Source organism: Lutjanus erythropterus, chromosome 14, assembly GCF_056507025.1.
Source record: "Lutjanus erythropterus isolate fLutEry1 chromosome 14, fLutEry1.hap2, whole genome shotgun sequence".
NCBI lineage: Eukaryota > Metazoa > Chordata > Actinopteri > Lutjaniformes > Lutjanidae > Lutjanus > Lutjanus erythropterus.
In genome coordinates this window covers 30,319,034-30,331,137 of record NC_139330.1, presented here as the reverse complement: position 1 = coordinate 30,331,137, position 12,104 = coordinate 30,319,034, and the positions used below count along the sequence as shown (strand labels likewise).

The following is a 12,104-nucleotide window of genomic DNA, read 5'->3' as shown; positions in this document are numbered from 1 at the left end:
TCCACCTTATTCTGGAAATAGCACTTCCTGTCAGGATCAGAACCACAACTCAGAGGAGTAGAGGGGAGTGTAGCTGCTTCAGCTCTGTGTTGTGCTGGCACGTGCAGTGAAAGGGGGCGGTGTCTCTTGGTTGAAACAACCTTCGTCAAGACGCACATACTCAGCCGCAAAAGAGGCCGGAATGTAGCCAACCTTCCTTCAAAATAAAAGCATATCAGCGGGAGTCACTTAACTGCAGTAATGTAGATATAGTGGTGGAGAGTAACCGAATACATTCACTGACAAAACCTATGATCAGTTTATAATACATGATACACTATTACTAAAAGGAGTGGAAGCAGCTAAAATTAGCAGCGCCTTGACTGATGTCAACTTAAATTGCTTACATGTAAATTATAGGTGCTCAAAGATGTCATTATATGTATCTGTATCTGTTCAACCAACAAAATTATACATCTCTGTATCTGTATTCAGATAGAAGACTAGAAGTGGTTGTGGTTTATGCCAGAAGTCAAATTTAATTAGGGTCGATGTTGTATTTTCTAATCTAATATCCATTGGTATTGTAATTGTTATACATTCAAAGCATCAACTTGAAGCAGTATTTGGATAAAATTAATTATGAAATATATTGCCACATCCTCATACTTAACTTTTCATTTATCTCTCATTATTTTTTAGCTAAAGCTAAGTTTTATGAGCTGCTCGAAGCCCACCACCACCACCACCTCCCCTTTAATGGTAGATATAAGGCTTTAATGGAAGATAGTGAAAAATCTGAAACTGAAAAAAAAAAAAGTTTTATAACTCAAATGATTCTGTTTTGCATTTGAAACAGAGACTTTACAGATACACAAGTGTATAAAATATATTTAAGTTTAAGGTAAATAATAACTTTTAAACCATTTTAGTATAGTATTCTCCAGAAAGTATTGAAAAATTAAAATTTATTTGTCATAATTATCATATACTTTTTTGTTTTCATGTCGGTACAATATTGGTACAAACAGTTATTCAATAAATGTTAAATGACAGTTTGTTGGCTTCTTTTATTTTGATACTGTGGACCGGAAACGCGCTCTTCTTCTTCTGCCTGTCTTGACATCAGTGTTCAGGGGCTTTAGGTAGAGAGCTTTATGTAACTGTAATGCTATAAAACACACAGGACACCTTTACTAAACAAAATCATGTTAGTTAGCTAACAAACTAACTAAAAAACAAACGTTTTGCGGTATGTTTAATCGGTTCAGGTCGACGCAGGAAGATGTTCATTATTATCGCCGTGTTTATTTGTTAGCTAACTAAATTCGTGCATTGTGATTAGTTATTTAGCATTTTGCACATTTTCATCACCTGTTAAATATTCCTCGGTGTCTCCAAAGCGTTAAGACAGAGGTAACGCTGCCATGCTGGAGGACAGAGAGCGTCGGGACATTTAGTACTTTCCAACAGCGACCTGACATTCCTTCACACTTTACCAAAGAAAAACAAACTTCTCACAGATATATATACATATTTTTATTGAAACAATCATGGCTGCTGCTTTGTTCAGAAGAGGAACAGGATTATGTGTAAGAGTAAGTAAATGCCTTGTTTTTCTTTGTGTGGTTAACAGTGAGACTTAAAGTTGACCTTACGTGTTTAACTATAAATTATATATTATTATATATAATATACAGTGGTGGAAGGTAACTAAACATATTTATTCATTTACACCTGTACTTGAGTAATTTAAGTTTTTGCTACTTTATACATCTACTTCAGAAGGAGGTATCTACACAGTATATACAGCTAAAAATAACCAGCTGCAACATTAAAGTACATTAATCTTTTGACGATTATAATCCAATAATCATATATATTCTGAATTGGGACATTCTGCAGAGTAGATTATTTTTGGTAAAGCATATTTTTCTTAATACTTATTAAAAACTTTTATTTAAATAAAACGTTGCATGCTTTAATTTAACTTGTAACAAAGTATTTCTGCAATGTGTTAATGCTACTTTTACTTTTTAGTATAAGATCTGAGTAGTTTACTTCCTCCACTACTTATTATACATAACTTAACATGACTTGTCAGTTAGATAGTTATCTTCACAGACAGACAGGAATAAAGTATTTCATATGGTGAACATTAAAGGTTAACACACACTGAAGCTCTCCTGCTGTAAAATGTAAGAGAACGTTTCTCTCAAAGTAAAAACTTAAATGGTTGAGTGAGAAAGCCTTTCATGTCCCTTCAAAATACATGTAAAGAAGCTCACTTCAAAAAGAAATGTGTATAGTTGAAAAAATATATATATATATAACCATTATTGATTAGACCCCAACAAGGGGGGTTGATGTTGCAAGGGACATTAACAGATCAACAAACCTGAGATAATTTTTTGGAGCCAGGAATAAAAATTGAGTTGAATTCCTGAAACTCTTAACCACTTAAAGTTTTCTGTCTGGTACCAGCATTACTTTCTGCATCCCATAACTTGACTGTGTTTCTGTGTGTGTCCAGTGTTTTCACAGGGAGTTGTGCAGAGTGGTATGGAGGCCACAAACTGCACTGTTCAGCTCGAAATCATCAGACGGAAAACCACGCAGAACACACATCAGTAAGACAAACACACCTCTCTGTCTGTCTGATTTTTTTTGTCATGTTTTTACTTGTAATCTGCAATTATCACTGTATTCTATGCATATGTTATTCCTCATACACCTGTGGGAGAGTAAGAGTGCTGAGTAGTAGTATGTTGGGTATGTGACAGGAAATATTACATAGAGATAGTACAAGTTTTTCCACTGCTACATGTGGGAAATATGGTTAAAATACTCTGTCAAGCTATACTTTATTACAATTTTGTTTAGCAGTATTGACATATACAGTGATCAATGCTCAAAATTAAGGATGTCCCAGTTCTGGGACAGCAGACAAACTTTTCATTACAAATAAAGTTATTACATTCCTGCATCATGGTCAGGTGTTAAAATTTGAAAAATGTGAGGTGGCACAAGATCTACCCGAGTATTACCAGTCAGGCCTCTACTAAAGCGATTTTATTCCCAGTGTCTGTTTTCTTTGACTGACAGAGAAAGCCAAGCCTCAGCCAGCGTTGGATGTCGCTAAACTCCTGGAGCAACTCTTCTCCCAGCAGAGGCCTCCTGCTGGAAAAGGTCAGCACATTCAAAATGTTGTGTAGAGATTTTCAGGTGACAGTAATCTGCAGCTGCAGAAAGAGCCAGTTTTGGATTTTCAAGGAAGTAGTAGTCTAGAAATAAAAATGAATGGGGCTTAATTCTGGGGATTTGCAAGAAAATGACCAGCCCCATCTTCATCACACTACATTTAATGGTACTTTTCTGTGTATCATTTGAAGTTTTTCAGATGCCTGGTTTTAAAATGGAATACATTATCAGAATCATGCAGAAGACTATGTTAGACTAGGATATGTAAATTCTATGGAACAGCATAGACAGCAACATATGGGAAAGCACATGTAATTGCAAATGACCATAGATAAGAGAACAAGCTCCTGAGTTGCCTGAAGGGCACTTCTACCAGCTGAGTTAACTGACTGTAATTAATTGAATCTCTCAAATGCTAATTTCTTCTGCTTGTCTCTGCCATGTCCGTGCTGAGTGGTTTTACATACTCCTCCTCCTCTTCTCGTCTTCCTCTCCCCTTCCCTTTACAGCTCGACCTACCAAAGCCATTTCCAAGCCCACCAAACCTCTTACCACCTCCTCAGTGAAGGCCTCCACCTCAAATGTTCCTCCTTTGTCAAAGACAGATCCTTCGGTCTCTGTCTTTGCTGGTGCTTCTAGTTTTAAACAAGTTGATAGTATTCCCAAGCAGACTTCAAATTCCTCGGCAACTCCTCAGCAGTCTCCTCTTGATCTTGCTGCTGATTGTGTTTCCAGTGAAACTGTTCCTCCAGCCAGTGTCACACCTGCCTCATTAGGACCAGAAGCAGCTGCATTAGAAGGGAAAACCTTGACCGAGACAGTAGAAACCAACGTAGAAATTGCTACAGAACCAGTTGAACTCAAAACTGCCATAGTACCAGCTGCTACAGTAGAACCCTTTATAGAAACTACAACAGTAGAGCCTAGCACGTCTCCTGTAGAAGTACTAGAAAGTAAATCTGCTGTTGTTGAAGCTCCAGTAGAGCCTACAGTAGATGGAGTTCCAGCTGAAGATGAAAAAGCCATGGTTGATGTCTTAGAAACTACCAAAGAAGAACCCTTAATAGAAAGTACAATAGAATCACAAGTAGACGCCAGCAACTTTCCAGTGGAAGCACTACAAATTAAAGGTGTTGTTGCTGAAGGTCCAGTAGAGTCTACGATAGACATCACAGTCGATGTAGCAGCGGAAACCAAAAGCACAAACTCAGGAGTGGCTGACATTTCACACACTGCAGCAGCAGAACCCTTATTAGAAACTACAGTAGATGCCAGCACCTCTCTTCTGGAAACATTAGAGAGTAGAGCTGCTGTTGCTGAATGTCCAGTAGAGCCTACAGTAGATGCAACAGTAGATGCTCCAGTTCAAGCAGTACAAACCAACAGCACAGACCAAAGTCCTATTACCCTCTCGCACATTGTTGAAAATGATCCCTTAAAAGAAACTACAGTTGAACCATCAGTAGAGGCCAGCACCTCTCCTCAGGAAACAGTAGCAACTGTTGTTGCTGAGGGTTCGGTACAAACTACAATAGAAACTGAAGCAGATGCAGCAGCCCAAGGAATACAAACCAACAACACAGACTCAGGAGTGTTCAATGTCTCATATGGTGCCAAAGATGAACCTTCAGTAGAAACAATAGAACCAGCAATTGAGGCCAGCACTTCTCTAGAGAGTACAGCTTCTGTTTCTGAGGGTACAGTCAAGCCTACAGTTGAAAATGATGCTGCTGAAAGCCTACATGCACATGAATCTGTACCTTTGCCTTTGAAAAATGAAGTAGGAGCTACACTAGAATCCACAGTAGAATCGTCCTCAGGAAATGTCGCTGCTGAGGAGGAAGCGAGCAAGCCAGAAAAAATGACATTAGAGTCGGTAACACTCCATATAGTTGAGGTTCAGGTAGAGTCTTTAAAAATCGATGAACTCCACCGAACAACATCTACGCTTGATGAAAAAGCAGAACAAGAACTCCAGGAGTTGTTAGCCCAGACGGAAACTGGAGTCAAACTCAAAGCTACAGCCGAAAGTGAGAACTCAAATGAAGATGAAAGTGAAATTTTAACCGAAGCTCTTTCAAAATGGGACCATCTTTCTGAAGATCTTCAAGAGTTAGAAGGTGAAAGTGGCATGTTAGTGAAAGAGCTTTTCTGTCATGTTCCTGCAGTGCCAGCCAAAGCTTCTGGTACAGTAAAAGCCTCTGATGACCCTCCTATAGGAGCAAACGAAGAGTCTTTGCAGATGGAGAAGGAGGAAACAGAAGCAGAAGCCATGACGCTTGAGTCGATAACTTTATCTAAAGTGAAAGCTGAAATTGGAGGTCTTGAAACTGAAGTTCTGCTAGAAATAAGGAATACTCTCGAGAAAGAAGCTGAGGTACAAGCAGAAGAGGAGAAGATGGAAGCAAAGACCACAGTTGAAGAAGATGTATTTGAGGACACAACTGAGGCAGAAATGTTAAATTTAGATTCTATCTCTGAAGCAACCGATGCAATAGAAGTTGAGACGTCTGTTTTGCTGGAGGCCATGTTTGGTTCTGAGCAAGGACCAAGGCAGCCGCCTGACACTTTACTGGTTGAGCAGAAACTGGGGCAACAGGATATAGTTATTGATGAGGAAGGAGAGAAAAAGTCTGCAGACCAGGAAGGGAGTGTCTTGGAGGCCATGACTCTTGAGTCTGTGACTCTGGCAGAAGTTGAGGCCTCCTTGGGAACTCTGGAGGACGAGTCTCTGAGTGAAACCACAGATTATCTGGAGAAGGAAGCTGAGATTCTTGCTGGAGAGAAGAAGATAGAGGTAGAGGATAGGGTGGCGTCTGAAGAGATGACTGAGGCTCTGGATGTCAAATCTCTGTCTCTGCCTGAAGATGATGCTCTGTCTGAAGTTCTCCAGACAGATGCACTGATTGAGGAGCTGCTCTTCTCTGTTCCAGGGCATGTAACAAGGGTAACAGAGGGTCACATTGGTCAGGAGGATGTAACAGTGGATGGTAAGTTTGACTCCTGTCTGTGGGGAATAAACATTAGGAATAGCAAAGGCAAGGGAGAGGTGGTATATAACTCTAATTTTAGGGTCATGCTGATTTAAAGGACTAGCTTGAAATTTGCTTTTTTTCTGAGAGTTAGTTGAGAGGATTTTGAGACTCTCTGTTGCAGGTGGAGTAAGCTGTGCTGGAGAAAGGTCTTTATGGAGTCTCATTCCCAGGTCTCAAATACCAGCGCTTTGGGTTGGTAACTCAACAATCAACCCAACCCAAAGTGTTGACATTTGACGACCTAGGAATGAGACTCTGCAATCCACTATATTTCTCCAGAGTTGCCCACTCCACCTTTAAGCCAGAGCTGAGTGGGAACCAAACGCATAACCGATCGGTTTGTGGGCGACTGTTTTATAGCCTGGAGCTTGCCATCTTGTTTTTTTTTTTTTTTTTTTTTTTTTTTTTCTTTTTTTGCAACAAGAGCATGTGCAGTACGGACAAGAGCGTGGAGCTGGTTGGTGACATACTGTGACTTGGATGGTGCTTGGTTTTGGTTCATCCGTTCAGCAGGAAATGATTGTAGCCTGTCTGGCCCCAAAGTTTCTTGTGTTATTGTTAAATCAGTACACTAGAGACATAGAGTAATGGTAGCAGAGTCTTGATTCATGTTTGATCAATACTGTCTAATATGACAGTTTGATCTGAGTTTCATGAGGTGCTTGGATAGCTCAGTTGATCTGCGGTTCATCAGCACTGGATAGACTCAGTGAGAATGACCTGCCAATCACACAGTAGCCCTGGCCAAAGGATACCCTGCTTTATCTGTTTTACTCTAAATGGCAGCATAATTTACAAAATAAACATCATGCTGTGTTGAAGAGAGCTTGAAACTATCAATTTAGACCATGAACTCATTAGGAAACTGTTTGCTGAGGTCATAAATTGAGTGAGAAATACGGTTGTTTTCTCATAAGTTTACATACAATCAAATTTCTTTTTGCAGCCAATGGAGTCTCCCCCTTCTGGTGATTAGAAAGAATGCAGGTTTAAGGTACTTCCTCATTAGCTTCACTTTTCAGACCCAGGTGTTCCATCCACCCTTTAATTTACTATACAGTCTATGGCTTGAGCAACTCATCTGAACTTAGCTTAGCATAAAGATAGGAAGAATGCAACAGTAGTAGTTGTTAAGTTTTAAAATATGCCTACTAGCAGCTCTAAAGCTCACCAATAAACATGTCATTTCTTTTTCTTTTATCTGCAAACAAATTTAGGGAAAAAAATACAGTTTGTAATTTTACAGGTAACTACACGCTCTAATTATTTATTCTTTGAGCTGCAGTTGTCAGTGATGTACCAGGGAGATGGTTTAATCAATATTAGTCAAGCAATTGTCTTTTTACATTTCTGTTTGTGTAGGGATTGACCAAACTATGTTAGAGATGTTAGTAGGTGGATTTACAAAGTTTGGAGAAAGACGGGCTGGCTGTTTCCTCTGATTCCATCCTTTGAACTGAGCTAATAGTCTTAGCTCTCTGCAAGAAAGCTAATAAGCACATTTCACAAAAATTGAATCTGTGTTATGAAGACTTAAGAAAAAGATGTGTTAATTGAAACTGAGATAACAGCAGGCAAGGTGCAAACAGAGCAGATTATGTTTTGCTAAGCTGTCAGTGAGATTTTAATCAAAACTGAAGTTGGTGAAGCGGTAGATGATTTAGAAAGTGGAATCAGCTCTTGTCTTACAGACCCTCATTGGTCTTTTTTCTGTTTTTTTTTTTGTTTTTTTTTTAAAATGCAGCAGCAGTTGACACTGGGTCAGCTGATGTCGATTCAGTGGCTGCAGGGACAGGTGATTCTCAAGATTCTGCTGCTCTGAAGGAAGAGCTGCTGGGACAGGAGGTGGAGAAGGAGGAAGCACAGACTGAAGCACTGGGGAATGAAGATGATAAATGGACACACACAGGTAAATACACTTGCAGACCCACACAGATCCATACACAGCTGTAGGTCCTATTTGGTAATTCTGCAACATGCAATTTACAGCCAACACAAACATTCAGAGCCACTGGATTAGGTAGTGTGATGTTCTGGTAGGGAGGTGTGCAGTAAGGTTGGGATGGTGGATGAGTGTGTAGTGTGTCCCACTCTCTTCCTGTTTCAGAACTACAAAATTATGATAAATTTTGTTACCAAAAACCTTTCCCTCAATGGTTCAGGATGCTTGAAATAGATTTGGTTGAACTGATTATACCTGTTCTGAGTGGCTAAACTTGAAGGCAGGGCAAAAAGCCTGACATTACGTCTTCCTCTTGGTTGCATCACACTGCCTCCCTGATCTTAGGGCTGTCTGCCTTGTAGTCTCATTGTGATAATCATTCAAATGTAGATAAAGGTCCACATTTCCTGACAGTCCCTCTTTGAAGGACTCCACCATGTGGCACTTGCTTGTTCACGCAATTATTGTTGGTTTGTCTTTTTTATAAAGTTCAGGACCATCATGAATAGCCCTTTTTGGGCCAAGAAGCTTCAGCAGCAATTATTCATTAAAAAAAAACAAAACTTAACTACAGTCAAGCACCGCCGCAGTGTTGCTCGTGCTGCAGAAATTCTGATGTTGGTACCACCTGCTAACCAGACAAATACATTGTCTGAAGCATATTGAGGCCTTAACTGTATCCCAGTCTTTTAGTTATCCAGTTCAAAGTATTCCATAAACATACTTTCTTGGCTACAACCATAAATAGGCATAGATATTTTATAAATAAATAATTTATAAAAAGCGGACTTTTACAGAATTGTCTACTATCAGCGTTGTCTGGTGACAGGGTCAGGCTTAATATCATTGATTTCCTGTGTTTTTCAGATTTGGATCCAGTACAGAGACTCTTCCTGGAGAGGATCAGAGAATACAACAACATGCGCAGGTAAAAAAAACAAAACAAAAGACGTGTCCTGTTACGTTCACCTTTGGTGGTCCTGTACAGCTGGACCACCTCTAAACAACCAAAAGACAGGTTGTTCAATTATATGACATGTTAAAGGAATAGCTGGGTGGCTGTATTTTATTGTGTTATATGTTGAGTGTTAAAATTTGACTCTTTGACTGTTCTCAGTTTAATTTTTCTGTGTGGCAATTTTTGTTAGATCTATCTTGTAACAGAGACAATGTATCTCAAAAAACTTCATGGTTATATAAAGGTATATATAAAACATTCCACTTATGTATACACTGCTATTGTGCAGTAGATTTTTAAAAGAACAGCTTGCATTATGGGTGCCCTGTGATACCAACACAAGAAAAGATGGAATGCTAGTGGTGATGTTGAAATGTAATGTAGAGGAGACATAATGAATCAAAGTCCTCCATCTTCTGTCACCTCTCCTTTTCCAAGGTTGAAAGGAGGGCCACTGGAGACGGAGCCAGATTACGAAAAATACCTGTCAGAGGAGACGGCTAAGCTCCAGAGACTTTATGGAGGAGGAGACCTGAGCAGCTTCCCAGAGTTCACCTTCACCGGTGAGAGAGAGATGGAGAGAGGAGTGGTCTTATGACTTTTTACATGACATCACACATAGATCAGATTGTCATTGGTTTGGATCACTGTGATGACAAATAAAATTGTGCGCTATGGGAAACATTATCCATCCATCCTGAAAAATGAATTAAAAAAGAGTCATCACTGGCTCATAGTTGAACTGCTGTTTTCATATCTAAACATATGCATGTAAGAGATGCTAAGTTTTAAAGGGATAGTTCACCCAAAGATGAAAATTTATATTATCTACTCATCCTCATGCCGATTGAAGGTTAGGTTTAGTTTTTTTAGTCCACAAAACACTGCTGGAGCATCACAGAGAAGCAGCATTGCAGAATCTCCCAAACAATGAAAGTGAATGGTGACCAGTTTTCAGACATAAAAAAAACGACAGAATAAAAAAATAAAATGCCTCCATACTGCTCGTCTGGTGTAATCCAAGTCTCCTAAAGCCCCAACATGCCAAGAAGAAAAAAAATGTTATTTGCACCATGTTTTTAGGCTGAATCTTCACCGTAGATTCTTAGCTTGGAGTCACGTTCGTGTGCACATGCACACTGTCTGAACTGGATGTGTGTGTTGTGACAGTGTGCAAGGAGACTTGGATTATGCCAGACAAGCAGTATGGAGGCATTTTATTCCAGTTGTTTTATTGGGTTGAAAATTAGTCACCGTTCACACATTGTTTTGGAGAGTCTGCAATGCTGTTTTTCTGTGAAACTTCAGCAGTGTTTTGCAGACTAAGAAAATAAATCTGACCTTCAGTCGGGATGAGAGTGAGTATATAATGACTGAATTTTCATTTTTGAGTGAACTATCCCTTTAGGGAAAACTGTACAAGATTCCCAAACTGTAAGTGCATCATGGCGGAGCACCCTGTGAGAATGTGTCAGTAGTTCATGTGATTGGCAAGTACTGTAACAGCCCTTAACGCACACACCTTTAATTTATAGTAATGTATTTTTTCTGATCCCACTCTGAGTACAGGTGAGCCAAGGGAACCTGGCCACAAAATGACCATAAGTGCATTTGGCCCATTCCAGATGCAACGTGCAGGGTGCATTTGACTATAGAAATTGTGACAATTAATCTTTTTGTTGTTTATTTTAGCAGTAACATGTACATGCATGTGTATCCATCACAACCCCCCTTTATGAGAATATGTTCCTGCACACATGACCAAAATTTAAATCATGTACCTGTGTTAAAAAGGCAGTTATCAGAAGGTTATTAGTCAGTGTTATCTGACTTTGTAAACTCTTAAACATTCATTGGGATTGGGATTGATATCAGAAATGCAGTATCAATCTAGCTCCAATAATAAGACAAGCCAGTATGTCATCATGTCTGATTAAGATCTCCCTGGCAACATAACAAATCTAATTGAAATACTCACTCTTGGATTAGTGCATATGTAGTTTTTCACGAGGGATGTGAGAAAAGAAACTATTTTAACACATCACAATGACATATTGCTTCTCATTGTGGATGGTAATCCAATTCCTTATGGTGATTATGAATGTATTTTTACCTCTGGAACATGATGTTTCAGCTCCATAGCACCACAGCTGATTAATAGGCATTTTCACTGCACATACTCATTAAAATATGTGCAGTGACAAAATAAAACTAAATATTTTCCAGAATATACAGTAAATTACTTCTGCTGCTTTCTCTTTAGAGCCTGAAATGGACCAGGACTCCAAATGATCCATGACGCCTACATGGCCTTCTTAAACCCCTTCTCCTCAGGCCTGTCTTCTCTGACTTCCTCCATTAACTCCTCATTTTACTACATGGGAGAACAGAGAGAGGGAGAGAAGAAGAAGAGGAAGCACAGGAAGTTTTGCGTGGGTGATCTGCAGTTGAAATAAGGGAAACTGGCTTCCTAGCTGTTTGTTTGTACAATGCAATAATGATAGCAATACATTTATTTTATTAAAGCAGCACTTTAAGAAGCATGGGTGTCATGTTCTCTGATGCTCGGGATGTGTGTGTGTGTGTGTGTGTGTGTGTGTGTTGTGTGAAATGCAATTAAAGCATCACAGAGCAGTCAAAACCTGCATGAACAGCAGGTGGTGCTGTCAACTCAACATCTCTCTATTTGGCTCCATTTATCTCTGTCTACCTCTCTGTTCCTGTGCCACACTCTCTTATTTCCTTCTTATACTCGCCTTTGCAGTCTGTTTGTGTTTGTACATGCACTCGGTGCTCTCTGTCTCTCGCCATCTCTGCCAGCTGTGCTGTGTGGTGACAGAGGCAGTCTTTGCCAAGTCAGATCCCCCCTCAGTCACGACTCTGTGATAGAGATGGTGTGACTCACAACCAAAGACACACATACACACACACCAAAAAAAGCAAGCAAAATCTGAGCACAGTAGAGCGCGACTGATATGTCAGGCAGCCA

The 12,104-nt window shown here is 39.6% G+C and overlaps 1 protein-coding gene across 2 annotated transcripts; it reads left to right on the top strand.

Annotated features, from left to right (window-relative positions):
- The first annotated feature begins 1,096 nt into the window (after positions 1-1,096).
- LOC146315734 (uncharacterized) lies at positions 1,097-11,658 on the top strand. 2 transcript variants are annotated; one of them, XM_084736363.1, is made up of 8 exons: positions 1,097-1,577; positions 2,513-2,609; positions 3,085-3,168; positions 3,690-6,170; positions 7,960-8,124; positions 9,025-9,085; positions 9,554-9,678; positions 11,379-11,658. In XM_084736363.1, the coding sequence occupies exons 1-8, from the start codon at positions 1,533-1,535 to the stop codon at positions 11,405-11,407; spliced, it is 3,087 nt and encodes a 1,028-aa protein (XP_084592489.1). In that variant the 5' UTR covers positions 1,097-1,532; the 3' UTR covers positions 11,408-11,658. The 2 variants fall into 2 exon arrangements, with proteins under 2 accessions (XP_084592489.1, XP_084592488.1); XM_084736362.1 differs by lacking the exons at positions 9,025-9,085; positions 9,554-9,678; positions 11,379-11,658 and having other exon boundaries at positions 7,963-8,406.
- Positions 11,659-12,104: the final 446 nt, after the last annotated feature.